The 25,896-nt window shown below is 41.9% G+C and overlaps 1 protein-coding gene across 3 annotated transcripts in view; it reads right to left on the reverse strand.

Annotated features, from left to right (window-relative positions):
* Positions 1–326: 326 nt before the first annotated feature.
* chd7 (chromodomain helicase DNA binding protein 7) overlaps positions 327–25,896 on the reverse strand; it is an 80,422-nt gene continuing 54,852 nt past the window's right edge. The window contains exons 10-38 of one of the 3 annotated variants that reach the window (XM_088918633.1): positions 25,717–25,854; positions 25,491–25,612; positions 24,973–25,216; positions 24,281–24,457; positions 24,050–24,193; positions 23,032–23,296; positions 22,375–22,585; positions 21,740–21,935; positions 21,459–21,626; positions 20,525–20,704; positions 20,220–20,330; positions 19,238–19,443; positions 17,954–18,153; positions 17,101–17,260; positions 15,665–15,754; positions 15,199–15,302; positions 13,384–13,513; positions 13,219–13,291; positions 13,074–13,131; positions 12,188–12,413; positions 11,315–11,523; positions 9,645–10,367; positions 8,396–8,556; positions 6,721–6,948; positions 5,645–6,085; positions 3,269–3,496; positions 2,838–2,945; positions 2,504–2,608; positions 327–2,323 (exon numbers count right to left, since the gene is read on the reverse strand). In XM_088918633.1, coding sequence (XP_088774759.1) covers positions 1,349–2,323; positions 2,504–2,608; positions 2,838–2,945; positions 3,269–3,496; positions 5,645–6,085; positions 6,721–6,948; positions 8,396–8,556; positions 9,645–10,367; positions 11,315–11,523; positions 12,188–12,413; positions 13,074–13,131; positions 13,219–13,291; positions 13,384–13,513; positions 15,199–15,302; positions 15,665–15,754; positions 17,101–17,260; positions 17,954–18,153; positions 19,238–19,443; positions 20,220–20,330; positions 20,525–20,704; positions 21,459–21,626; positions 21,740–21,935; positions 22,375–22,585; positions 23,032–23,296; positions 24,050–24,193; positions 24,281–24,457; positions 24,973–25,216; positions 25,491–25,612; positions 25,717–25,854 — 6,381 coding nt within the window. In that variant the 3' untranslated portion in view covers positions 327–1,348. Of the gene's footprint in view, positions 2,324–2,503; positions 2,609–2,837; positions 2,979–3,268; positions 3,497–5,644; positions 6,086–6,720; positions 6,949–8,395; positions 8,557–9,644; positions 10,368–11,314; positions 11,524–12,187; positions 12,414–13,073; positions 13,132–13,218; positions 13,292–13,383; positions 13,514–15,198; positions 15,303–15,664; positions 15,755–17,100; positions 17,261–17,953; positions 18,154–19,237; positions 19,444–20,219; positions 20,331–20,524; positions 20,705–21,458; positions 21,627–21,739; positions 21,936–22,374; positions 22,586–23,031; positions 23,297–24,049; positions 24,194–24,280; positions 24,458–24,972; positions 25,217–25,490; positions 25,613–25,716; positions 25,855–25,896 lie in introns of all 3 variants that reach the window. The other 2 variants (XM_088918632.1, XM_088918631.1) reach the window with 2 other exon arrangements.

Here is a 25,896-nt window from a genome sequence, read left to right on the forward strand (position 1 = left end):
CAAGAAGCTATGTAGACAAAATACAACTGGCAGGAGGAATTCCAGTAAAACCGTTTTGTGACATGCTGCTTGAAACAGTACAATGTTTCATCACCAAAGTATCAAAAGCATTTGCTGCAGTTTTCCTCTTTTACTGAAAGCAGCTATACAAATCTTACAAGCAACTGAACACTAATATAGAAAATAAATCCAAAAAATCTCAAGTCAGTAAAAATCCACTGTGGACCAGTTCAAAGTCGTATTAGCCATTTACAAACTCTCTCAGCAAGATGAGACTGTCGAGCATGTTTCTAAGAAACCTACATGAAAGACCACAAACATTCTGATTTGGTTTCCTAGACGAATATCGTGAGTCACTTTTATTAAAAGCATCATTACTACAGTTGGCAGCAATTTACATCTTATCATACATGATAGTTTCCAAAAATAAAAAAAGACATCACAAAAAGAAGAAAAAAAACAAAACAAAACAAAAACAAACATTTACAAAGTCATGTCTGTAAACTTCAAGGCTAGTTAGAATTGAGGTAATGCTGTTCAGCTTTGTGGCTAAAGTAACAAAAGTCCTTTCATTAGAGAAATGTACCTGATTTTTCTTAGTTTATACCAGTGCATTAACAAGAATATCACGAGACAAATTGACTGTAGTTTTTTATCTTGTGGTCACCCTCCTGGTGTGTTATTCTGAGAATAATCTAACATTCAACAGCTGCCTTAGTTATTGCTGTCTCTTCAGGCTGAGACGTTCACACCTCTGTTCAGATTGTCAGTGTGTGAAACTCAGAACACAGTCTGTAGGCATGATATGTATGAAATTCATCCTGATCTTCACAGCAAAACAAACAGTACAAAATAAAAAGTTAAATATACATCTTCATTTAATCCTTTTCAGCAGCAGATACTAATGCCGTTAACCTTTATGCCACTGGATTTAAAAAAATTGCTGCTCATCAACATAATACCAATGGTAGGGAAAGAAAACAAAAAAAAGCAGCAGAGCATTATTTAAACAAGTCAGTCCTAAAAGATTTCAGATAAAGTTCAGAAATTTCTTAACTCTCCTAGGATAATAAATAATGCACTGCACAATACTTAAGGACCAAGAAACACCTTTATAACATCTGTGTAACATGACTCTTTTTGTTTGTTTTTTGTTTTTGCTACACTATGTTACAGAGAGCTTTTCCCCCCCATTTTGTCTTGCCTTTGAAAATGGAGGGGGAAAAAAAAGCCAAAATCTAAATGTTTGGATATTTAATTGGCATGTAAACAGTAGGACTAACCAATTGTCAAAAAGTTTAAAACACTTCTTGAAACCGAAAGGCAGGGTGGGGGCGTGGGGACGTTTCTAATCATCGTTCTCATTCTCCTCTCCGTCCTCCCCGCCGTCGAGGGAATCCAGCTCCTCTGCGGGCCCCACCTCATCCTCCAGGACCGAGGAGTCGGCGGTCTTGTTCTGGCTCTCGTCCGTGTCGCTGTCCTCCATGGTATTCTCGCCGTCCTCCGCCTTGGCGTCCGCCGCGGGCTCCTTGCCGCCTTCCTTCTCCTCCCCCGCCGCCCCGCCGCTGGCGCCCGCCATGGCGTTCTGCAGTCCCGCCAGAGTGGCCTGGGAGAACCCCGGCAAGGTGAGCCCCCCCAGGCTGGGGGACAGGAACATGGAGGGGTAGAAGAGGCCTGGCGCCATGGTGGACAGCAGGAAGGGGTTGAAAGCCAGGGGGCCTGCGGACATGCCAGCAGCGGCCGCCGCCGCCGCAGCCGCCGCGGCACTGGCTGCGTTCGCGGACCCCTCTCCTTCGCCGGAGGCCTCGGCGGCGGCCTTCTCCGACTCCTTCTCCTCTCCCTCTTCGTCGTTGTTCTCTTCTGGTTTGGGCGCCGCCCCTTCCTCAGGCTCGCCCTGCCCCGCGGCAGAGGAGCTGCCGGAAGCCGCGGCCGCGGCGGCCGCCAGGTTATTATTGAAGAGGCCCCCCAGGCCGAACATGTTGGGCAGCCCCGCCATGCCAGGCAGCATCAGGGGCAGCATGGCAGACGTGTGCTTGGCGTCACCTCCGGCTCCGGTAGCCAAACCTGGAGGAAAACCCATAAGTCCCGCCAGCTGCAGGCTCTGCAGGTTCTGAAGGTTCTGCAGGCTGGTGAGGTCCATGCCAGCGAACAGGCTGTTCATTAGTAAAGGGTTGATGCCTGAAGAGGAGGCCGCAGCTGCAGCGGCCTGGGCCGCAGCCTTGGCGATCTCGCTCTTTGGTCTCCTCCCTCTGCGGCCCGGCCCTTCCTCTCGCACCACTGGTCCGGTAAGAAGGCGATCATACATGGACTCTGGAAGGAAGCCCTGAGAAGACAAAGAAGCCATTGGCTAAAATGTTATCCATGTCCAGATTGTGAACTGTGGGGAGCTGGCACAGCACACTTTAGTCGACATTTTGTACCATTTAGACAGCAGCTCACAATCTGACACTGAAAAGAAGGGAAAAAAACAAATCTCTACATGAAGTTGCGACAGATTACCCACCGATTGCTTTACTATTTCGGTCCAGTCAGGAGCAATTGCAAATTCTGGATTTTCTTCGAGCCACCTTGGTAAATCTTTCATGGGTGGGGCCATAGCTCCTCCCATCTACAAAACGGACAAACAATTCAATGTATATGTGCACCATACCAGCATGACTTTCATTCACTAGTAGAAACCAAATACTTTTAAATTATAGCGAGTCACAAATACACATTAAAGCACTCACTACTACAAAACGTTTTTTTTCCTGAAATAAGAATTTATTTCAAGTTAAGTCTTTTCAGACTGTGTACCTCAAAATAAGCATGGCCAAATTAGAGTGACCCACCATTACCTTTTTTCCATTTCTTCTGTTTACTACAGGCACCCTCTCCTCTCCCGTCAAGGTGTTGATGTCGATTTTATTGGGGTTGCGACACCGGTGCCTCTTCTGTTTCGGTTTCTGGAACGGCGACAGAAGCAAGTCCTCATTCTTCTGAGAAGAAAAAAAACTTTTAGTGAAATCATTTACACAACGTTTAACTAATGAAATTTTATTAAGATTGAGGTTAAATGATGTTAGGTTAGTTGTTTTGGTTTTTTTTTACATTGCTGATGGATTTCGAGGAGTCTGAAGACTTCAGTGTTCATGACAGGAATACTGAAATACTGAAATCTTCCTTCACAGGCAATTCCTCCCCTTCCCCCTTAGGTACCATGAAATATTCAACAGGCGAGAAAATAGCATCTATTGACAGATTGACAAACTGCATCAAGGATACGTACTGGTACATAACTTGGCATGTCAACAGTGTAAGCAGGGTGCTGCTTAAGCCATTCAATTAAGTCCTTGTTTGTAGGAGCTTCGTCTCCCACCAGCCTGCTCCCATCTTCCAGGTTAATGACAGGGATGCGAGCATTTGGGTCCAGCTGGCCAGGGGATGGAATGTTTCTCTGTGGTTGTTGTGGGACCTGCACTCTGTCCTCAAAAGCTTTGGTCACTTCTGCATCCTCCTAGGGACAAACGGGAGACCCTTCAGATGGCAAACAACGACGAATTGAAAAAACTGTTTGCTATTAACTGTTCTTTTCTGTTTCGACATCACTGTCTTCATTAATACCTGTGCCGAGGTAATCCTCCATTAGTGATCACCCTGGTCACCCCATTTTGCTAATCCTATTCAGACCCATCCTTTCTTTACAATCCTCTTTTCTCCTAAAACCTTCCTAAACCTAATTTAAGACAGCCCCACCTCCTTTGTCCCCTTTACAAGTACCTTCTGAACGTCTTCATTGCTACACTAATACTTAAACAATCTTTTCTTATTTCAGTGTCAAATTTCACTGACAAACTTGAGAAGATTTAGTCCGTAAGCCAAAGAAATTTTACAACTTACTGCAGTAAAAAAAAAGACCCGCAAACATTCACGGTTAGGTCTTTTAAACAATGAACTGAAATAAAAGGCGCTAAAAGGGTGCTTTTGTAAACACCTTCCCATTTAAATAGACACATTCCTTACAGTGTCAGCTACAGTTCACAATATGCATGTGCTCTATTGAAAAGGGAAACCTTTCCCACTGGCCCGTGAAAAAAACAGCTGAAACTCGCATGCTGATCAGCATTTAAATGGAAATTTTATAAGCCTTGTGACACTGGCACACCTTTACCGAACCGAGCCGGAACCCTGCTGAGCTCGCCCAGCACACCTGGACTTTTCACCCGGCTCAAACGCAGGCCGCGCCAGGGACGGGCCCGCGCACGGTGTGAAATTGCATCGACTGAGAATGGATCCCGAGGTCCTGTTTTGTTTTTGTTTTTTCCTTTCTTCTTCCACACACTGATAAATGCAAATGAAAAGGAGCTCTCTGAATACGAAAAGAGAAGTCAGGACATCCTAAAGCATTTGATGTAGAAAACACTTAACATGGCCATGCTCAAAATGCAAAGCAGTCAATGGAAGGCCAGGACCACCCCCTGTACTAATAGGCTTATGCCTCCATATTAATCAGTGATTTCAGAAATATACGGTATTAGAATTAAGAATACTTTTACAAAGTGCTTAACATAGGTTGGTGTATATAAATAGTGGTTTTGTATTACAAGTGTGAAAGTGGCAGTATATGTCATTGTAGTTTTCTCAGTGACTTTTGCATTTTAGTACATTAAGCATTTGGTATCTCTAACTTTAAATTAAACAGTGTATTCACAAAAGTTAATTGTAAATTACAGTTTATATATTGATATTGTAAATATTCATTATTCCTGAGCAATCCACAAATGTTTTTCTAATATGAACAATGGTTTAGGTCTTAGTTTTAATGCATACATTTTACTGTTTTATATTAACTTATTGCAAGCTATACGAAACTTTTTCCTTCAAGTGTTTTAGGATGTCGTGAAGAAATGTACCACCAAGAGTACAAGACGGAGCCTATATGAGAGCTCAAAAGACATCAGCTAAGGTTCTGTACTTTTCAAATTTCCCTTTTGTGATGCAGTATTTTCTGAAACTACTAAACACAAACATTTACAACTTTTTAGATAGCTGTCTCATTCGGATCACTGTGGCAATTCATTGAAAATTCAACAAAGATTCATAAATGCTGAATCCTGACATCTCTCGTGGAACAATGAAAGTTCACTATTTCAATAGTGCTGTGTATAGTACTTGTAGCCAAAACCGTGTGGGGGTGCGAAGGATCAATAGGTCAATGAGGCCACATGAAATCAACACTTCTTGTTCAATACTTTGGTGGGTCTCCTAAATAAAAGCACTATTACACAGAAGTTTAAATGTAACATAAAAATGAAAAATTATCCAACTTTTGTTTCCATGAGTTCCTATGAACCCCATATTCTGCCACAAATCCCCCTTTCAGATATTCATGCGTTTTGGGTTACTGATGCAATAAAAGCTCTTTTTCATGTATTCTTAGATGGACCTTAGACGGACAGCTTAAACCCTGCTTCCAGCACTGCTCGGCTGCGGGCCAGTACCAGATAGCCAGTGAGGCTCTCTCCCAGCTTGGCTCCAGCTCAGCTCAACAAAACGGCCATTGTGAACCGAGCTGTACCATGGGGGCTCAGCTCGGGTGTGTCAGTGTGACAAGGCCATTAGGGACGCAGATGGATAGAATAAAAAAAAATGATAGTGAACGCACAGCATTTAGCGATGCCCTCTTGTTGCTCATGAAAAGCAAATCCAGCCCCTCCACATTTTTCCTTCTGCCTCTCCTCCTCTTCATGGGAATCTCTCCTTCCAGAAAGGAGCCATTCATTAGTTGTCTGGTGGGTGTTCCTGAAAGGCCAGCTTGCAGCAACTCCATCTGAGTTTTAAAGGCATCAGCTGTTGGGGTGGAGGCATTGGGCAAAAGAAACTTGGAAGCAACAGAAGAGATATTTGAGGTAGAACTGGTTGCCTCTCGCAAGGCTTTCGATAAGTCCACAGCTTTGTCGGGGCTGTCGGAGCCCACATGGGATTCCCTCAGCTGGGCCACCATCTCCATGAGGTTCTTCCGTTTAGCAGCCCTCTCTGCCTCAATTTCAATCTTCCTCCTCCTGCGGCGCCGCTGACGGGGAACAGTCATGCTCAGCACCTCTTCCTGTGAGAACAGAGGACCACTTTTTATTGATAAAACCGGTTTTGCGCTGTTTTTCAGCACAAGTCCAAGGGTACCCACAGAAAATGGAATAGTGTACTATTTTCATACGGAGGGAGAAATCTCAGTTTTGTTCTCCCCCTTGTATTGCCAGTCTGAAGGTGAGTTTCGTAATGACTGAATATTGCCACGGAATTGAAAACTTGACTTTTTACCCGTTTAATACACTATTAAAGTGCCTACTGTGAAAGTTTCAATTTTAGTTTCTGGCCCAATCATTAACTGTCAAGTATGATCAAGATTTTACCAGGGCTCCATTGCTGCAACAGACTTTGCAGTAATAGAAGGTCACTCCAAGCTCAACAGCAATCTAAACCAGGGTGCTGCATAAAAAAATGTGCGCATTACTGCAAGAGACACTGCTCTGAAGTATGGCTTTGTTCGTGAGACATTAAATAATTGTGCATTCTGTCCTTCCTACAATGTATAAAACAAATGGCAGACACTGAAGGCTGAACGTCTGACATTTTAAAACCGACATGAATACAGGCAGAAACACAGAAGACATTCAGATGTGAGCATTCCATGACACATGCTCACAAAGGGCATGCGAAGCAGCCACAGAGACGGTCGCTTGCCTTGGAGATCTGAGGGGAGAGGGTGATGTCCTCGCTGCCACTATAATTGGCCTGGCCCACCATAGACAGCTCAGCAAAACTCCTCCTCGGCAGGGGGCTGTCCAGGGCGGAGGGGGTGTATCCAGGCAGCAGGCCAGGGAAGTCAAACAGCTGACGCCTGTTCACAGGCCACTTCCCCTTCAACACCGCTTCACAAATGTTGTCCAGGCGATTGATCATCACTCTGTCCTGCACAGCACAGAAGTGAAAAAAAAAATGAAGAGGAACTGCGCTAACGAGAGGGATATCTGGTACAAAAGAATGCAGGGCAAGGTGTCTTCCCTGACACCAGGCTAACTAGACACCCATAGGACACTTCTGTTTTGCCTTTGTTAAAAAAAAGTCTACCACTGGATATCTGTCCTTGCAGATTTTACCTTACCTCCATAAAAGATAGAGCAGGGGTTAAACTGACCTACCCCCAAGGCTCTCAACACGTCAAAGAGCTGAAGGACAGAACAAGGAGATTCTTTCCATTTCTCAGCGTTTAATGATCAGACCCAACATCCTATCGATTCAGGCACCGCAGCATGCTGTAACTAGGTTAAACTTTCAAAAAGGGCCTTATTTTTATTACTCCCAAGCACTCTGTCCCTGTACATTCAATAAATTGTATTTAAAGGACACCTAAAAATTTAATTTTCCGTTCTGCAATCTTTAAATGAATGTAGTCTGACATTTAGAAGAGCAGCAAGCAGAGCATAAGCCATCTATTTACAGAAGTAACCAAAACATTTGACAGCATTATCAAACTCCAGCTGCCAGACCCTCGCCAACAACCTAAGCATTTAAGGAGGAACTGACTTAATATAAACACCCATTAAAAATGTAAAAGCTAAAAATATTTTGTTGAATTTCAGTTCAAGTGCCAAGATACTATACTAGTAATTTTTAAAGGTGTCTAGCACAAAAGCTTAATACACCATCAATTTTAAATTGAAACTTGTTAAACACATTCTCTTGTCCAGCAAAGTAACGGCATTACCGGTGGTATATTTGTTTTGAGACCCTTATTAAACAATTCATAATTTGATTATTCAAATGGGTAAAGCATGGCTTTTAATAGGGTATATGCTGAAAATGTGTTCAGAAGGAGACATTAAGCATAGGTACGGACTAAACATTTTCATTAATCATTTGTTCCGTATTAACACCTCTCCACAGTGTAAACACTCCCTAATAATTAACCCACTTATAAACTAGTATATTAGCTCCACAGAGCACCTTGTTTGAGATGTGTACTATAGGCTCTTTGTTTCCAGCAATTAGAATCCGATTATCAAGTAGGAGGCCCTAGTTGTTGATAGAGTTCCTAAGGGAATTAAAAAAACAAAAGCCTTACAATGCAATATGTATTCTGAAATTGCACCCCTCTCTGTACCTGCACACATGTAGCCTCTTCAAAGGACACGTTGTTAAGGAACAGCAAATTAATAAAGCTACTGTGTGATGCTGTACAGAATTAAACTTAGTTAGCAATGCAGGAAAGTCTGCGCAGCTTGTGACTGAAAACCCACTTCAGCCTTTCACAAGTACCCCCAGAGAAATGCCCTCTTAATATTCCACAAACCGCTAGGATCAAGAAAAGACTAACAAAGCTGGCAAGTCTCCAGTTATTGAGTGCTGCTGAACTAACCTTGGGCCAGAAGGAAAAAGAGAAAGATCTTTCGTGCAGAATGTGAGCCATTGAGGTTTCCCCGTCCTCAGCGTAGAATCCATCGCGGGTCTCATCACGGGCGGTGCTCATGGAGGCATTGCTCTCCTCGTCAAAGTTCTTACCCCGAGAAGCCGCCCCAGCTGTGGAAAACAAGAACGCCTGCTCAACGGAAACAATGGGACGCGGCATCCTGATCTCCTCACACCCCCTCCCGGCGGCCCAACTCTTCAATCTAAACAGGAAGGGGGAGGGGGAGAGAGGCTTTGTTCCTCTCCTAACTTCCCCATCTGGAAATGTCCAAAAGAGCCCCCCTCCCCTCCCCATCTCCCTAAAAAGCAACAACAACAACAACAAAAAAAAGATAACACCACTAGGGTCCACTTCAGAGAAAAGAACTTGCTGAGGTCTTTTGTTGATGTAAATAACCCACAATGAATGAAGTAATTCGCAGCCTGGATGCCATATAAAAAAAACTTACATCTTTAACAAAAGCTGCAGGCAGCCTAAGAGAATGCCTAGGAGCACCTGCCCCTTTAACATGCCTGTTTAATATTCTTAGGTTTGACAGATTTGAGACGGTGCTTTTACAGTCTCTAGAATATAAAAATGGGTGTATCATTTTAAATTACAGTTTACACAGGAACTACTTGTTTGCAGCCAATATCAGCTCAAAGAAAGCTGAGTTATCATTATAACTTAGTTCATAACTATTATGGGATCCTTGAAGTTGAAGAGGAGGAAATGTAAAAGATGGTTTTCTGCACAGGACAGAAAATGAAATTACCTCTGGTCCCAGCCTAACAGGGGATTAAAACTACAAAGCACATAAAGCGCAGATGGTTCTCTCAACTGAACTTTTGTCCAGGCTAGCAAAGAGACAGAACTGGTAGAAAACCCAATTTAAAAAGAAGCATCTATAGAAAAAAGATACAACTCATTAACAGTGAATATATTGAAATACCCTTTTAAATTAATTTACAAAAAAGGGAAAAGAATAAGATATTTCAGCAACAGCTTCAATCTTTACACTTTGACCAAACTATCACTATACCGCATCTGTGACTCATCACAAAATTGTTACCCTTGCTTAACCTACAGAATTGTCAAATGCTTTTCAAGACGTTCCAAAGCAGCTATTGTAAAAGATCAATAAAACCAGAACATTTAATGAAAACGTATTTGTTCGCCTCTTTGTAACAAATGACTTAAATCAAGCTCCTGGAAATACCTTCCGCGTGAGAAGATTCCTCCGACTTGTCGTCGTCGTCCATCTTATCTTCGTCATCTTCTTCAGAGCCCTTTTCCGACAGCGACTTGGGCTCCAGCTCAGCTAGTGCTTCTGCGTCTTCCTGCACCACAGGCTCTTTGGTGTCACACTGGGTCTGCGTTGGGGCACCCTCCGATTCCTCAGGTTTAACAGGTACCTCCTCCCCGGCGCTTGGCCGGACGTCCTCCTTGGCCTCCTCTTCCTCGCTCGCTTTCGAAGGGTCTACCTCGGCTTTCGGCTCCTCTTCCTGCGCCTCGGCCCCCTCCGCCGGAGGAGGGTTTGGCTCCTGCTCCTCTTCCTTCTTGACCGGGAGGGCAGCAGCTGACAGCGCCAGCAGCGTGCCCTGGCCGGGGAAGGGGGTGCTGCACAGCTGGCCGCTGCTCTTGTTCTGAGCAAACCTCCGGTGGGATTCCAGGAACGAGAGCTCCGGGTCGTTTAGGATGTGGTAGTCGGTCCTGCTGACGCCGTGCTTGGAGGCGCCCACCAGCAGGTCCTTGTCATGCCGGCCGCACTCCCACCACTCCGGCAGATCCAGGCTGGCCTGGCACAGCTTGAGCCGCTCATCCAGGTCTGGGTGAGTCAGAACCTGCTCCCGGATCTTCCGGAGGAGCTCTATGCGGTACAGAGTCCTGGAGGCTCGCTCCTCTGTGATAGGCTCAATGATGATAGTGGGATCGTGTGGCTCTGTGGGTCAAGGACAGGAAATCCACTTCATTCCCATTTTCAAACAGGGCTCATTCTTTTTACATCATATACAACACAGTGAAGAGGAACTGGTAACTGGCACACAACTGACAACTAGAAGGTTGCAAGTTCAAATCTATGTTGGATTAATGCTCTTCATTTCAGGCTGTGGGCAAATGGAATAATCTAACCAGACATGTTGCTTCTGCAGACACTCTGGCTTCTTTCAATAAGACTGCAAGATGCTCTGATCGGTTAGTTGAAAGGCCTCTTCTCATTATCTGCTCTCATTTTAGGTCTTTTTGGGCATGTCAGTGTCCACTTTCTTATAATTAGTCCATTTAAAGCATGAACTATAATGTGTCATTTCTGCACTCCATAGTTTAACTGTTCTGAATATGGCAAACAGGTCCTGTTTGGTAAGCATGTTTTATTTCCTAAAATATTGCTGCTATGATGCAATGTTTACACATCACAAAAGCTGCAAAAATATTCATCAGCTATTTTAAGTATTAACCATTTTCAGGTGGTGAACCGGACCCACACTGCGCTCTTTACATTTCTATGGCCTATTTTCAATGGCTCTCACATGGGAAAGGCCAGGAAGTATTTTTTTACTCAACTTGATTTGAATCCATAAGGACAAACTTAAAAGAAGCCCAAGTGCTAAGACCACTGGTTTGTGTACAAGTCTCAAATTATTTGTAAGGAAAAATGTCTTGCATCTGCAAAATCCGTATCTACAATTTTCTCAACAAATAAAGACTATCATCATTTTTAATTTAATGATAAAGGTAACATCAGTTTCCACATTTTCATCGTTTCCCCCTCAAGAGCAGATCAATTCACAACAGCAGAAAATGCCTCCATAATATTAGACAGGGACACTGAAGGTGGAGAAGAGAGACAGGAAACAAGCCTGCAGCTCCACCACATGTGATACTTGCCTTCGTCTGACTTCACAGGCATGCGGCATACCCTTCTGCACATTGCCACAAACGAGTAAAAGTATTTCTCCAGACTCTCATCTGTCTTTTTGTCCAGGCGGGCAAAGGCACGAAACTGGTTCCAGTCAAAACGATGTTTTTTTGTATCGAACATGACGCCAAAGGTCGACACCACCCTGTAGAAATCGGCTTCCTCTCTCCTTGTCCACCTGGGGTAAAAACAAAATGTGGTGAAACTGCAACATTTGCATGACGAAGGCTTAAAGAAACTGGATGATCTTCAACAATCCAGCCCATTTTGAATTTGTAGGTAACCATAACTATGCTTAGTACTTAAAATGAAAAAAATCAAGTCTCCTGAGAGAGCCCATTACCTATAATTTACATGAAATTATGTATTTATCAGATGCAGCCACATGCAGGAATAAAGGAATAATGCAACACAGGTACCATAAATAGCAATTCCCTTCTTCTAACCAAATTGACTTCAATGCCAAAAAAACACCACTATGAAGTACCATGAATGAGACGTGAAAATAAGGTTTAGGTAAAAATGTGGCCTACTTCTGAAGCAGGGATGTGAAAGAGGTAATGGAAATTACCATCAAGAAAACTTAGTCCAGAGTAAAACCTAAGAACAAGGCGAGACTATTTACTGAACATCTATTAGGGAAGATTTCCCACGGTCCTTTAAGATGAGGAATGATGTGGCCCTTGGATTGTTAACTTTCTGCAGCATAACGAGCAATGTGAAAAATTTCTCCTTTGTCAACTTATTTGCTCCCTGTAGTCCCAACCTAAGATTTATAGGTTAGGTTTTTGAAAAACATCATGAAGTGCCTCCGAAGGACCAGGTTTCATCAGGTTTCTTACTTTTGACGCCTCTCTGTTATAATGGCTTCGCGCTCGGCCTCCAAGGCTCTCACTTCCTCCCTTGGCCGCCGTCTCCTGCGGTCCGTCTTGTTCAAAGCTTCCTGCCTCATCTGCTCCCTCTTGTAGCTGCGCTGATAAGCTGTGATCAGGCGCCGCAATCTGGTCGTCAGCGCTGAGGCAGTGGGCCAGTACAGTTTACCATACTCAGCATTTTCACTCGATTTTCCTATTTTAATGAAAGAAAAAAAGATCTCTTTCGGTAAAAGGGTAAATTCCCATCTTTTCAGCGTTCATCCGGATTTAACAACTTCTAATTTCCTTGAATAAGGTCAGTTAACTTTTAAATGTTCTCTAAGGAATCAGGAAGGATATTTCTTAAAGGAATGTTTATCTGTGATGTATCAGCTATTTCCATCTCACCAGAAAAACTCATGTGCTTCTCTGACTAATGAGTTTACCATGATATTCCAAGTCAATGCACGCCTACCTACAAGGTCTGTTTCTGTTATGGAAGGTTCGAGGGGTCAACACTGTTGAAGACTCATCTGCCTTAGTTTGTAATGTTCTATAAGACCACATGCTGCCTCCTTATCTGAGAAATTATACAACGATACTGAAATTCAAGTATCAACGCGCGTTACATTTGTTAAAAATGCAGAGAGTAAGAGTAAATGAGAGCTCCTGAATTTTCCTAACAGTGCATTCTTTTCTTCAAACGATACTTCAACGGAACATGTCCAAGGATTAAACAATAAGTAACTGTTAATACACTTAGCCATCTGTCTCAGAAAACACTGAATGCAAGTCACAATATACATGAGTAATGTAGATGCCACATTCCTAGGTTTTTGTGTGGAAGTGTGTTCAGGCATGTCAAAAAAATTACCTGAATTTTCAACATCCATGGCTTCCTCTTTATCATCCAAAGGTGAATTTGCAAACTCCTATTCAACATAAAAAAGAACATTAAAATACTGTCAGGACTGCAGATACCAAAAAGTGCAATGACTTTAAATTGTTTGCTGACTCACATCCATTTCATCCTTGAAAGGCATTCTGGCTGGCTTGTACTCTGGGTCCTCATCTTCTCTGTCAAAATCACCCCTAGGAGAAGGATTTTAAGACCCAAAATTACAGACTGCACAGTTACCAAAAAACGGGTCTTAGAGGAATAAGTGTATTGTAGCCCTTCTTACCCATCAGCACCATCTGCCATCATGTCAGCTCCTCTCTGTTCTGCAGCAATAGCCTTGGCATCTGGCATCCCCACTCTTTCCAAAAAATATAGACTAGGGTCAGCTCGCATGGAATTGTACTTCTCATACCCTGACAGGTGGAACAAGAGGAAGAAAATTAGCCTTGTAGTGGGGGAAAAACACATAAATGAAAAATACACCATCCAAGAAGCTTATTTTTCAAACACTCCAACTTGTGTGCAGGCTAAATGTTGTGGAAACCGGTACAGAGGATGCTTCGAAGGACATAAAGGGTAAATTTCCCCCCATCAGTCTTCAATTTCGATTGGTTCTGGGCAGCTCACAGCTCGGTAACCTGCGAGACAGCAACACTGGCTGGGCTGGTGAGTTTCCCCGCCGCAAACCTGCCTGCGTTTTCTTACTTTCACATACTTTTAACAAAAAATAATTGGGAATGTAATAACTGGGATATCAAAAAGATACTTGTGAAAAAAATGCATGCGTTGGCATATCGACAAGCCATCTTATCATGAGGTAAAAGAAACGCAAGGGGTGGAAGGGGGAGCATAACAGACTGTCTGAATCACCTCCATGTATTCAACGTGGCTCCTTACAATCAAGGGAATATTAAGTATTAACCCAGACGATTACAGACACTGTCTGATTACAGACATTGTTCTCAGCTATGAGCAATCTGGTAAACACTTATGGTCGAGAGCAAAATGTTGCCCGCTCACTTCGACAGAACGGGAGATGTACAAACAGGACTTAAAACAATCCTATGAAGAGAAAGGATTGGAAAGGTCACCAAGATAGCTTTAAAAAAAAAAAACTTGCTTGACCTTCACAAAAAGCATATTCAGCACAGAGCTATCACATATGATAACGACATTAAGACCCCTGCTATGCTTCAGAAAAAAAAGTTTACAGTAGAATTAGAAACCTTCAACATGAATTTCAATGTAACAGGCACTGTCACACAAAAGGGTGGCGAAAAAAAATCTAAAATCCTACACCAGAGAGACACCCACACCCAAATGGGAATTCGCTTTGGAACTGCCCATGTAGAACAGATTCAAAACGGCAGATCTCAACAGCGCACTGCGGGGAGATGATTGTCGGACTGGACCCACTTCAGCTGAGCCCACGATCAGCCAGGCCCCGTGAACCCCCCCTCCCCTCCTCCCCTCCCTCCTACCAGAACATCACATTTCAATTAGGATTTATACTGTGACACATTGTTTCTAACCGCTGTAGAGCCTGAAGCCAAACTGTAATCATGAAAGGGTTTATAAGCTATCATTCTTTCCTGCAGTAGGGCCATGCCGCTGAGAGTTCCTCCATGACCTCCAGTGAATTGGGATTATGATTAGGAACGGCTTGCTGTATATATCATGGCTGCTACACATCGCAGCCCTTCAAAGTTAACAAGGCAGCTTCCCACTCCGGGGAATGGGAAGGTCTCTGTGCTGACATTTTGTGAAATACTGCTTGGAAGAAAGCCCATGAGGCACTTGTACAGATTAATAGCAGAGGTTAAACCCACCAGCCACTCTGACACTGGCTGGCAAGACAAGGTAGCAAGTGCACAAAAGGCTGAAAACCAGAGCAAGGTCTCATTACAAGTGCTTCTCAACCATTAATAAGAAACTATGCTAAATGATCAATCCACAGAAAACTGCTTTATTTTATACTAGTCTCTCTACGGGATTGAAGATCTGCAAAATAGTCTGCGATCTGAAAACATAATTAATAGAAAATGTAGAAACAGGTCATACATCTTACATTTAAATAAACCTCACTTAAACGACATACCATGTTTAAAGACTCCAATGAGCAGAGATTTATCAGCTTCCCTATTCCACCAGTCAGTAGGCACTTCAGCATGGAATGGTTGAGGAATCCAAACATCAATTTCACTGTGACCCCAAGAAAAATAAAAAGGTTAAATCGAGGAATTTCTAAAACTTACTTTTGGTTCTAGGGAAATGTCTTGTGAGCAACATTAACCAATTTCCAACACATTACAAAAAAGAACGTATTACAGCTTAGGAAAAGACGTACGCTTTTCTTACATTTTTTCATGTTCTGATCTGGCTTTCCCCCACAAATAACCTAAAACAACGCTGTCACAAAGTTACATGTTCAGCTTGTGAATGTACGTCAACATACAAATCACAGTCTAATTTACACCAAAAGCGGCTTGTTTGTGCCCCCTGTAGATGATCGCGCATCTTGGTGACAGTGGCACCACAGAAAGAACAGCCGCTTTTCCACCAACCTTGAATCCGTGCCCTCTAAAATCTTGTCTGCCTGGTCGCCGATAACTTCTTGCCTGAGATAGTACAGCATGCGGACCCGCAGCAGGACTCTAGGGAGGGAGAGAGAAAAGTTCTTAACTTTGGGACTGTTTGCCAACAGTAGCTTTTGGCATCTGTTGCAGTTCATCCATCATCCTGCCAAGGCTGATTAGCCATGCTGTATGGTAGGCTTGAAGCATGACAGATGGTGGCACATAATCACCTCTGTGTGGTGCTTTTCGCTGGCTTCCAACAGGTCTGCCTGGCAACCGGTTTGCGTTGCACAGAGAGGAAGCGAGCAGAGCGGAGCCCAGGCGCATTTCATTTATTTCCACCTAATGCAGTTTGTGAAGTTTGGACACGTCCTGCCAGCACCTCTAAAGTACTGAGGCAAGTTTGTAAACAAGCGAGCAGATGGCTGGCAGTAAGTGTTCTGCTTCATTATCTCGTAAAATTTCCTCAGCTGTTGCCCGATTCCATTTTTGGAAGCACATCAGAAGTTGTAAAAAGACAGCTATGCAAACCCAGCTTTTATGGCCTTGCCATGACAGAACAATACCTGGCTGTTTTTTTTTAAAAAATAAAAAAATCATACTTGACTAGCTTCTACAACAAAGCAATGCCATGCAATGGAAGCAAAAATCAGGTACTTGTGAATTAGCAATTATAAAACCTTGAGAATTGTTTTACAATGAATAACAGGGATTATATAACTGTTGTCCCATAAATTCATAAAACTCATAGAATGTTACAAGAATAAGACTGACTTAAGAATTGGAAAGTGCTGACTGACTTGCAAGACCTAAAACTGGCTGGAAATCATGCTACACCCTTGAAGCAACAGAAAAAGCACAGTATACAGGATGGCCCTTATCTATATGAAAGCTAAACCTTTAGCAGACATTTGCTGTCATTCTAAAATGAAACGGATTATAAATCTAAAATGAAGAATCCTAGGTGTTGTGAAGCATACAATCAAGAAATCCATGACATGGTGCGAGGTAAAGGGAATGCACTAAGCAGCACGTTAAACCACAATGGTAAGGTCCAAATGAGAATGAAGGTGGACAGTCAGCACTCTGTGGGGGAAATTCATGATATATTCTGCTGTCATAACCAGCAATTTCACAAATACAAATTAAGAGCACAGGAAACAAGCTTCAAGCTTCATCTTTAATCCTAACCTGCAGACATGTATAATTACAGGATTGATCTATTCTTGCAAGCATTTCAATTTTAGCTTGCTTGTGTGTAATGAAACTTGAGCTTAATTTGGGCTTATTAAACACTACTCTATTAACAGACTCTTGCTTGAAGATATGGTAGAAAAGCATCTAGGCGTAATGTCTGCCTTGTACATCCAAAGCACACAGTATAGCTTCTACTTTTAAAAGAATCTAAAAGGTGCCTGACTTACTTGTTACAGTGGTGCTTCAGGTGCTTCTTGTAACTGTCTTCCTGGAAGAGGGTGTCAGGGTTACAGCTTGCCAGCCAGTCTGCCTGCTGAATGAATGGCTGAGCAGCCTGTGTTTTAACCTTCTTTCCTTTGCGTCCCCTGGGTACTGGAGCAGACAGCCCTGTGGGAACAGCGGTGAAATTGATAAAAGACAGTGCCTCAATTAAAGATCATTTTTTCCAGCGATGGAATTTTAGCGGAATAAGTTAAAATCCATCTCAATGTAAAATCAACTTGACTGGGCATGTAGTACGTCCTTAATTAAAACTTAATCTATGTACATATACTTGACCAGACTTATCTACATTGGCAAATTCCCGCTGCTTTGTTACCCAGTCCTGTAGTTACCTCTGTTAAAGCAGAACATCTGTAGAACATCCCATATTATTCAAAGATTATTCAGCCTGGTAAATGGGGGATGCCACAAAAGCAAGCTGCTGTCTGGATGTTTTTTATAGGTGTTTGATTTGGCCCACAGTGTAAAACATGAATACATGACAAGCTTGTGTTTAAACTGCTCACATAAGATGCTTCAGGAAAGCTACTATGGACGTGTTAAACACCATAATACTCGTCTAGTTCTTTCACAATGCAAGACAAGCCTATGAAGGAAACACAGTAGGCAGAGCGTATACATCAAATATGTTCATGAATACCAGCCCCTCAAGATAAAACATACTTAAGCAGGAGTACACCGCAGTTATTAAAATCCCTCAATCCAAAACAATTTTCACAAACTAGCGCCTGACAACTTTCATTCAGGACTCTTTCTAAACAAAAGCACCCTGTTCAGGCTTCTGGAGGTGTTACCTACCTGAGTGGTTCTGCAAAGCTCGGGTCTGTCCATCTTCAGTAGGGGTGATCAGGTCCCAAATGAAGCTCTTGATGTTCTCATCTCCCTTGTAGTGATTGAGGCAGTAAACCAGCACAGCGCGGCAGATGGTCTCCACGTCCTGCTCCTTCAGCTGCCGCTTAAACCGCCCATGAGACAGGATATCGGTCCATCGTCCCCAGCTAGAAGGGAGGGGAGGAGCGAGCCTTAGTTTCTTCTTTTGAGAGGGTATTTATAGAAATACCGAGACCGTTAGAATGGTAACAAGTGTTTAAACATTTGTCATCCATGTAACAGGGACTGAAAAATGCTGAACCATTTGTTACCCATCTAAATCTCATTCAGAACAGACTGGCGTTCATTAGGACTGGGCATTTGAAACCCTGCCTGTTTAAAAAGATACAATGCTCTAAAGGCCAGACCAACCATACTAGCTTCCTGGAAAGGAATTTAGCAGGTTGCTTTAACTTGTGTTCACATCATTGATAAAGAACTGTATTTGCAGACCGATTAGGACACTGAATAGCTGATAAGAGTTTGTCTGGATATATGGAGAACACTGCATGCAGTTTTAATAAAATATTGTGTTCTGTCTCTCATCTTTAAAACAGAAATCAATTATGAACAAAAACACCTCTGTCAATGACCCGGCATTATAAATATAGATGCTGCAAATGATCTTGGCTCATAATTAAGGAGACATTTTGAACTTTAACAAAATTTTCCTCCTGCAAAACAAGCCTGGCAGAACATGGTGTGAGACTTGACAGATTTAATTGCCTGTATGGCCTGAGGCTCCAGACTGTTAACTAGAAGAGTGCTGGTCAGATTCAGTGTGACCAGTGAACCATGAAGACTGAGCTGCAGAAGTGTCAATAGTCTGATTAACTGTCTGCACCCAAGAGCACCACACCCTTTGTTGCTCATTGCAAGGGGGGGGGGGGGGGGGTACAAACAAAATAACCAATCATATGGAAAAATGTGATCTTACATGTACATCGCACAGAACATACAACAGCCCCTTCTCAACAAGAGATTTTCCAGCTTTCACTGTGAAGACCTGTAATCTTTGTATTCTAAAAGCCATTTGACCCACCTTTTTCTTTGGGAATATTTATACACAATTTTAAAAGGAGGAACCAGACTTGTGGTGTCTGAGTGAGATAAACCCTCAATCGATAATTCTTCAATGGCTTCTCTCTCTCATTTATCTCTCCATCTTTTTCTCCATTCAGTCTACCCTTTTGGCCTCTGCCCTGAACTCACCCGTACACCAGCAGGTTCTTCTCCACTCTGAAGCACTCACTGCGAGGGTAACCCTGGGATTTATCCTGAGGTCGGCGGAGCTTCACATTGGGCTTCTCCTCTGAGTCACTTTCCAGCTCAGAAAACTCCATCATTTCTTCCTCTTTCACAGAACTGTAGTGACGGGTCTGCTTCCTAATTCTTGGTGTGTCAATTACAAGGTTATTCTGAAGGAAAAAAAAACAATGAATTAAACCTTTCAAAAAATGTAACACGACTGTTTAAAAGAACAGTGCTAAAAGGAGCTTCTTCCTGTACATTACCCAGTGGTAATGAAACCAATTCTTAATTGGATATTACTTTCAAAAATACTGCAACACGTTAGATTGACTCAAAGGTATCACAGCAGTAAAAGGTTGTAATGTGCATAAATGTATCCAGAAAAGGCTTAAACTTTCTCCGACTTCTTAAATGTTCTCTGTTCTCAAATGTTGGGAAAGACATCATTATGAATAGTGCTTAAATTTGCAGTCCTGTTAAGATGCAATACCTGATTTTTAAGATGCCCTAATTAAAAGCAGTCGGATACCTGAAATACCTTAAAGATCTAAGGGTTTCAAGTCCATGAAGCTTGTGTTTCAGACAGTTTACAAGCACATGGGTGTTTAGGACTGAAACAGCCAGTATATCTTGTGCAACACGTAGTGAAAATAACCAAAGCACGCACACAGATTGTTATCAGAACCAAATGACCGTCAGACAGGTTCAGGGACACCTGTCAGACATGTTACTATCAGAAATAATGTCAAAACAGAAATTCAACTTAAAACAGAGCTACCTTATGTACTGAACACATTTTTCAGTTTTAATTTTTTTGTTTTAATCAAAGCAAACTGGCTGAAAATAAGCCATTACATCAATGCAAGATAAAACAATACACAGAATATGCCCGTTTTTAGGAACGTACCCATGCCTCTCACAAGCAATGTTACAGATCACTCACCCTTCCATTTATTGCATCCATATCAAGTTCGGCTTTCTTAGCCCATTTTTGCCAAAAGTCAGGATCTTCCAGAGATATATCAGTTCTGTTCCCAGATGATACAAAGCTTGCCTTAAGGAAGAGTTGAAATTAACAATGATACCAGATACAAAACTGCATAATGACCAACTTAAATGCACATTTACCAGGTGTCCTTCTCATATAATAGATACATCTGCTGTACATCATGACTAATTAGGACCTTGCAGTGTGGCATTAGCCAACATACTGATCTCTCTCATGCTTCATTCTGTAGAGAACTGCACCTTTGCAAAAGTGGATCCTTTTCCTTCAGATTCAATGGTAATGGTTTGTGTTCGTCTCTGCAATATTTGATCAATATCCTCTTCACAGAATTTGGAGCCTTCATCCTCCTCATCCATGAGTGCCCCATAAGCTCCTTTGCGAAGCAGGTCTTCAATTTCTTTCTTTGAAAGCTGCTGCACCTTGAATGTGACATGAACTTGTATTACAACTCTTTCTTCCACTGCCGATACCAGCAGTTCTTACTGTTCTTACGACGGACCATGGCGGTTTTTCAGTACTCCACTGAACAGTTCAATGGTTAAACCATTATCTTCAAAATGTTCAAAATGTTTGGCCTTCAGCTAATTTACATGTATTCAAAATCCCAGTTATCTTTCAACAAACTGATCCTCATCGCATTTCATCTTGGCATGTATAGTTCTGAATATTTTTACCTCGATCGGGTTTTATTGAAATTATGTTCTTTTTGACAATTCAATATATTAAGAAAGTTCTTATTATAAAACTGACTTTCTTCAAGTAGCTAGCTCTGTTTTCTAATGTTGAATGCCTAAGAGCACTCAACAAATTTGGGTAGGGTTCGCAGCTTTTTAACCTACTGAATATTTACCTTTTATTACATTTGCAGTATTTCATCATATACAAGGGAGTTACTGGCTGTTACTATGAAACACTACACTCAAAATGGAAAATGCTTAAACATTTTTAGACCCAATGATTTAAAATTACTTGGAAGTAAGGATTGGAAATGTAATGTAGCAAAACATTCTTCGGATGACTAACTTCAGAATTCAGATCAATAAAAACAGGGTAAACTATTCATTCCATAATGGAAATCCACATTAGTGAATGTACAATATTCCACAGATGAGCTTCTTATGACAAGAGTAAATTCTAGACACAAGTACTAGTGCACTAGTTTGGTGTACCTACCCCATTAGCAGCATTCTCTCTACCACTCATAGACTGCAGCACAGCCTTATCCAGACCTAGCTTTAAACTAGCTTTGTCAAACATCTCCCTTTCATAGGAATTCCTGGTTATCAACCGATAGATTTTGACAGCTTTACTCTGACCAATCCTGTGACATCTTGCTTGAGCCTACAGGAGAGAAGAAGAACAACAGTGAAGAGGAATTGAATAAACGCAAAAGTTAAATATGCAAGACAAAACAAGACGGCTGAGCCATTCCAAGTCAATCACCCCAGTCTCACCTGCAAATCATTCTGCGGATTCCAATCTGAATCAAAGATAATGCAGGTATCTGCCGCAGTGAGGTTAATGCCCAGGCCTCCTGCTCTTGTGCACAGCAGAAACACAAACCTATCTGAATCGGGTCTGGAGAACCTGTCTATAGCTGCCTGTCGAAGGTTACCCCTTACTCTGCCATCAATTCGTTCATAGGGGTATCTGCAAAAACAAACACAGCATTTAGCTTCTTGGAAAAACAGATCTCATACCTAGTGTAATATGTAGGACACTGAGTAATTATGCTCCAACGCTGATATACAATCAATCAAGTCAAGAACTACCTTATTCAAATTCTCAGTTGCTGTGTGAAAATTAGTTTAATTATATGTTTTTTCATATTTCTCAAGGGTTGTTAAAATAAAACGTTTCTAGGCATTAATTAGGTAATGCAACAAGCCCCGTGACTCCCAAAGAAGTAGAATCAAAAGAAAGTCCATCTGTGGAGTACAATTAATATTCTATATAGATAGACTTTAAATGGCAGAAGTACAAAATCAACTAAAGCTGACGGGATTTTTTTTGTAATGAGTACTTGTCTGTGTATGTTGGGGGAGGGGGGGGCACAAGTGGTGGGACACTGCATGCTGCTAAGTCGTACCTTCTCTGGATGAGGTAGTCCTCCAAAATGTCCAGGCATCGGACCATCTGGGAGAAGACAAGCACCCTGTGGCCACCAGCCTTTAGTTTTGGCAGCAGCTTGTCAATCAGCACTAGCTTTCCAGCAGCCTGGATCATCGCCTGGAGGTGAAAATCTGGATAGTCGGAATGATGAGTCTCCCTGAACTCTTCCAGAATTTTCTCTTCAGCACCTGCATCGGCAAGATGTGAGGTGGTGTTTAACAGCATTTCTTTATAAGTAACAGGCAGCATGGCTTCACTCAGTTTTCTCTAGAGCTCAAGTGTAAGGAAATCCACTTTTACAGACAGCAGGCACGAGCCTAAAACCTCTTTTCAACTCTTACATCACCAAAAGACAACTGTCAGTCAGGAATCCACATGGACACCATGTAACTAGGAATTTAAGACCAACATCTACAAGAAGCAAGATACAAAACTCGATTCCCAGCCCACCACCTTTTGGTACAAAACTAAAAGTCTACAACAACTTACATTTATATTGAGGTAACTTCATTATGTATAAGTCACTCAAAAATTATTTTCTACTTCCCAAATGACAAGATTTCAACTCAAGAAATGACTATTTTGATACTACTAGAACAATCAAACAACAGGAAAAAAAAAACAAGTATCTTACCATTAATAAGGTAAGGGTGGTTGCAGCACTTCCTAAGCTCCATCATAGTGTTTAAAAGGTTTGGTACATTTGCATTGCCGCCGCCTCCACCCCCCTTAGATAGGAAGGCAAAGTTCTTCTCCAGAATAGCACGGTAGTACTTCTTCTGGATGTTGGTGAGCTCTACCTCAATGATGGTCTCTTCCTTTGGTGCCAAGTTCTTCTCAACATCTTCCTTCAGTCGCCTCAGCATCATTGGTTTCAAGATACCTTGGAGTTTTTGCACCTATGAGATGCGAGGTTCTTGTTAGACATTCTTTAAAATGTTAGATCACACCTGAATATCCCATTTCTAAAGATTTTTTTTTTTACCAACTTCACCAACCATGACTTCAGTTACAGTTGCTGACCATCAGATTATAAGGTAAAAATCAGACTGAAGGCAAGGATATAAAACTATAGAATACCTCTTGCTAAATAACTGGCTATAGGCAATTCATAGCTATTTTTCATCTAAATGGATACCTTAACTCACTTTGCAGTTAATGCTACTTCCTCTTCCTTTCACCTGAATAAAGTTATCGTCCTGTCACATGGCTATCTGTTCCTCTTCCTCCTGCACTGCACCTTTGAAGTCACTACTGGAACCCATTTAAAGCTATTTCTAAAAAACAAAACAACTGAAATGTTCAAGGGTTTGTAGCAATGGTAAGTCTCTTAAAATTATTTTTTTTGCCTTTTTTATTAGAAAAATACACTCCCGTAGTTTTAGAGGCAAATGCAACACAAATTTTGATAGAGGTTGCAAATTGCACTTATAAATTCATTACAACATGCGATTTAAATAATAATAATGACATTAAACATATCAACCATGAGGAAAAACCTGCAATAGTCATATGATTCTTGTACAATAAAACTAATTTAATGAAGATCAGAATGTCAGTTGCTTGCCTGCTACACGTTTATGAAGTGTCATTTGCAACCACTAAGAGTTTTACCAATTAACAGTCATAAAGCATGTACTATCCCCAAATACCTGTTCCTCGGTTTTCAAATCACCGAACTCTTGCATGAATGTGGACTCTGAAGGGAATCTTTCAGGTTCTAAGAAATTCAATAAACTGAAGAGTTCTTCTACTGTATTCTGTAAAGGAGTCCCAGTGAGTAGAACTTTGTGCTCCTGCATCAAATGAGAGAGAAACATGTAAAGGCCCACTTCGACATTATCGTACAGTGCATGTTTCAGATTTGCTGGAGCAATACTAACCATATCCATCATTTTAAGCCCTTCCAGCAGCTTGCAATTCCTGTTCTTCAGTCGGTGGGCCTCATCAATGACAACACAGCGCCACTGAATGTTCCGCAGTTCTGGGCAGTCAGTCAGTATCATTTCAAAGGTGGTGATGACAGCGTGGAATTTGTAGGCTCCCTTTATCACACGGCCCTGAAGGGAACAGCATTTTACAGAGAAAATAAATGCAATGCAGAGTGTAAGAGGACTAACCTGCATAGAGCTTCAAGGGAGTGCATGGCTAGTTTTTTCTCTCCCTTGCCACACTCTTAAAATCCATAAACAGAGTTCAGTTAGAAACAAACATTCTTCACGCGGTACCAGTTTTTTTCAGCACCAAATACAAGGTCATACTAGAAAATCAAGTTCTACTGAAGTGTTCCCTGAAAACACTGAATTTTCAGGTTTTCCAGAAAAGCAGTTTATACTAGCTGTGCTGCTCCTTTCTAGCGCAGAAGATCAGCACACAAAGTGGCATTTTGTTTAAACACAAAATATTTTTATATCAATAAAACAGTCACATGCACAACATACATTTGAAAAGTTTGTCAAAAAGGTTGAAAAGATGGAAAACGCCCTGCTACTGCATCTACACTTCAGACCTGTTAGAATGACAGCAGCCTGTGGTTGCTATAAACTTTTTCAAGGCATTGTCTAGGTCTACACACCTGTGGATCCCTGAAGTTCATCTCGTATGTCTGTATCGTCCTCCGGCTGGCTTGACTGCCATGGTACACAACCACATTCAGTTCAGTCCATGTGTGAAACTCCCTCTCCCAGTTAGGAATGGTAGAAAGCGGTGCGATTACCAGGAAAGGGCCATGAATTCCCTTCAAGAAAATCTCATAGAGGAATGTAATGGACTGGATAGTTTTTCCCAAGCCCATTTCGTCTGCCAAAATGCAGTTTCGTCTGAAAAAAAAAATCATAAAGCTAACAGCTCTAGAGTAAAAACCTTGTTTAAGTCTGGAAGAGAAAAAAAGACTGCAGAAGGGAATCAGGAAATTGTGCTTTACTGTAACAAGGTCTCCCTTCATGATTCGCTTTAAATGCTCCTGAAAAATTTTATGGCAAATGAAATCAAGTTAAATGACTGAAACGCTTAAAGACATAGCAGATATTGCTCAGCTGAAAAAGGGGATGGTGCACCATTTGAAGGAGTAGTTATAACTAATTGTATACATACGCGTTGTACCAATTGAAGAGCAGCCAATTGACTCCCTCCAGCTGGTATTCCCTGAGTGCATTTCCATTTTTATATTCCCTGGAACTCTCGGATTTCTGCCAGTCGCTTGCAGGAGGCCGCTCCTGTTTTAAATAAAACAATTCCCATTAGTGGTTTCCTAGTGACCGCGAGAACATGTCCTTTTCCCCCCATATTAAAAAAAAAAGAGTGTGGTGCAAATTCTTACCACTCGATTCAGCTCAGGCTCTCTGGCCATAAGTTTCTCAAATTCTTCAATCTTAGCCGAGTCTATGTCCTGCTTCAGTTCCCAAGTGCTGTCTTCATATGGAAGCGAACACCACTTCACCAGATAGTGAGTGACAGGCTATAGAAAAATGAATTTTTTTTAGAACAGTTGAGGGTAAGT

The sequence above is a fragment of the Atractosteus spatula genome, chromosome 6 (genome assembly GCF_055471065.1).
Source record: "Atractosteus spatula isolate fAtrSpa1 chromosome 6, fAtrSpa1.hap1, whole genome shotgun sequence".
Taxonomy (NCBI): Eukaryota; Metazoa; Chordata; class Actinopteri; order Semionotiformes; family Lepisosteidae; genus Atractosteus; species Atractosteus spatula.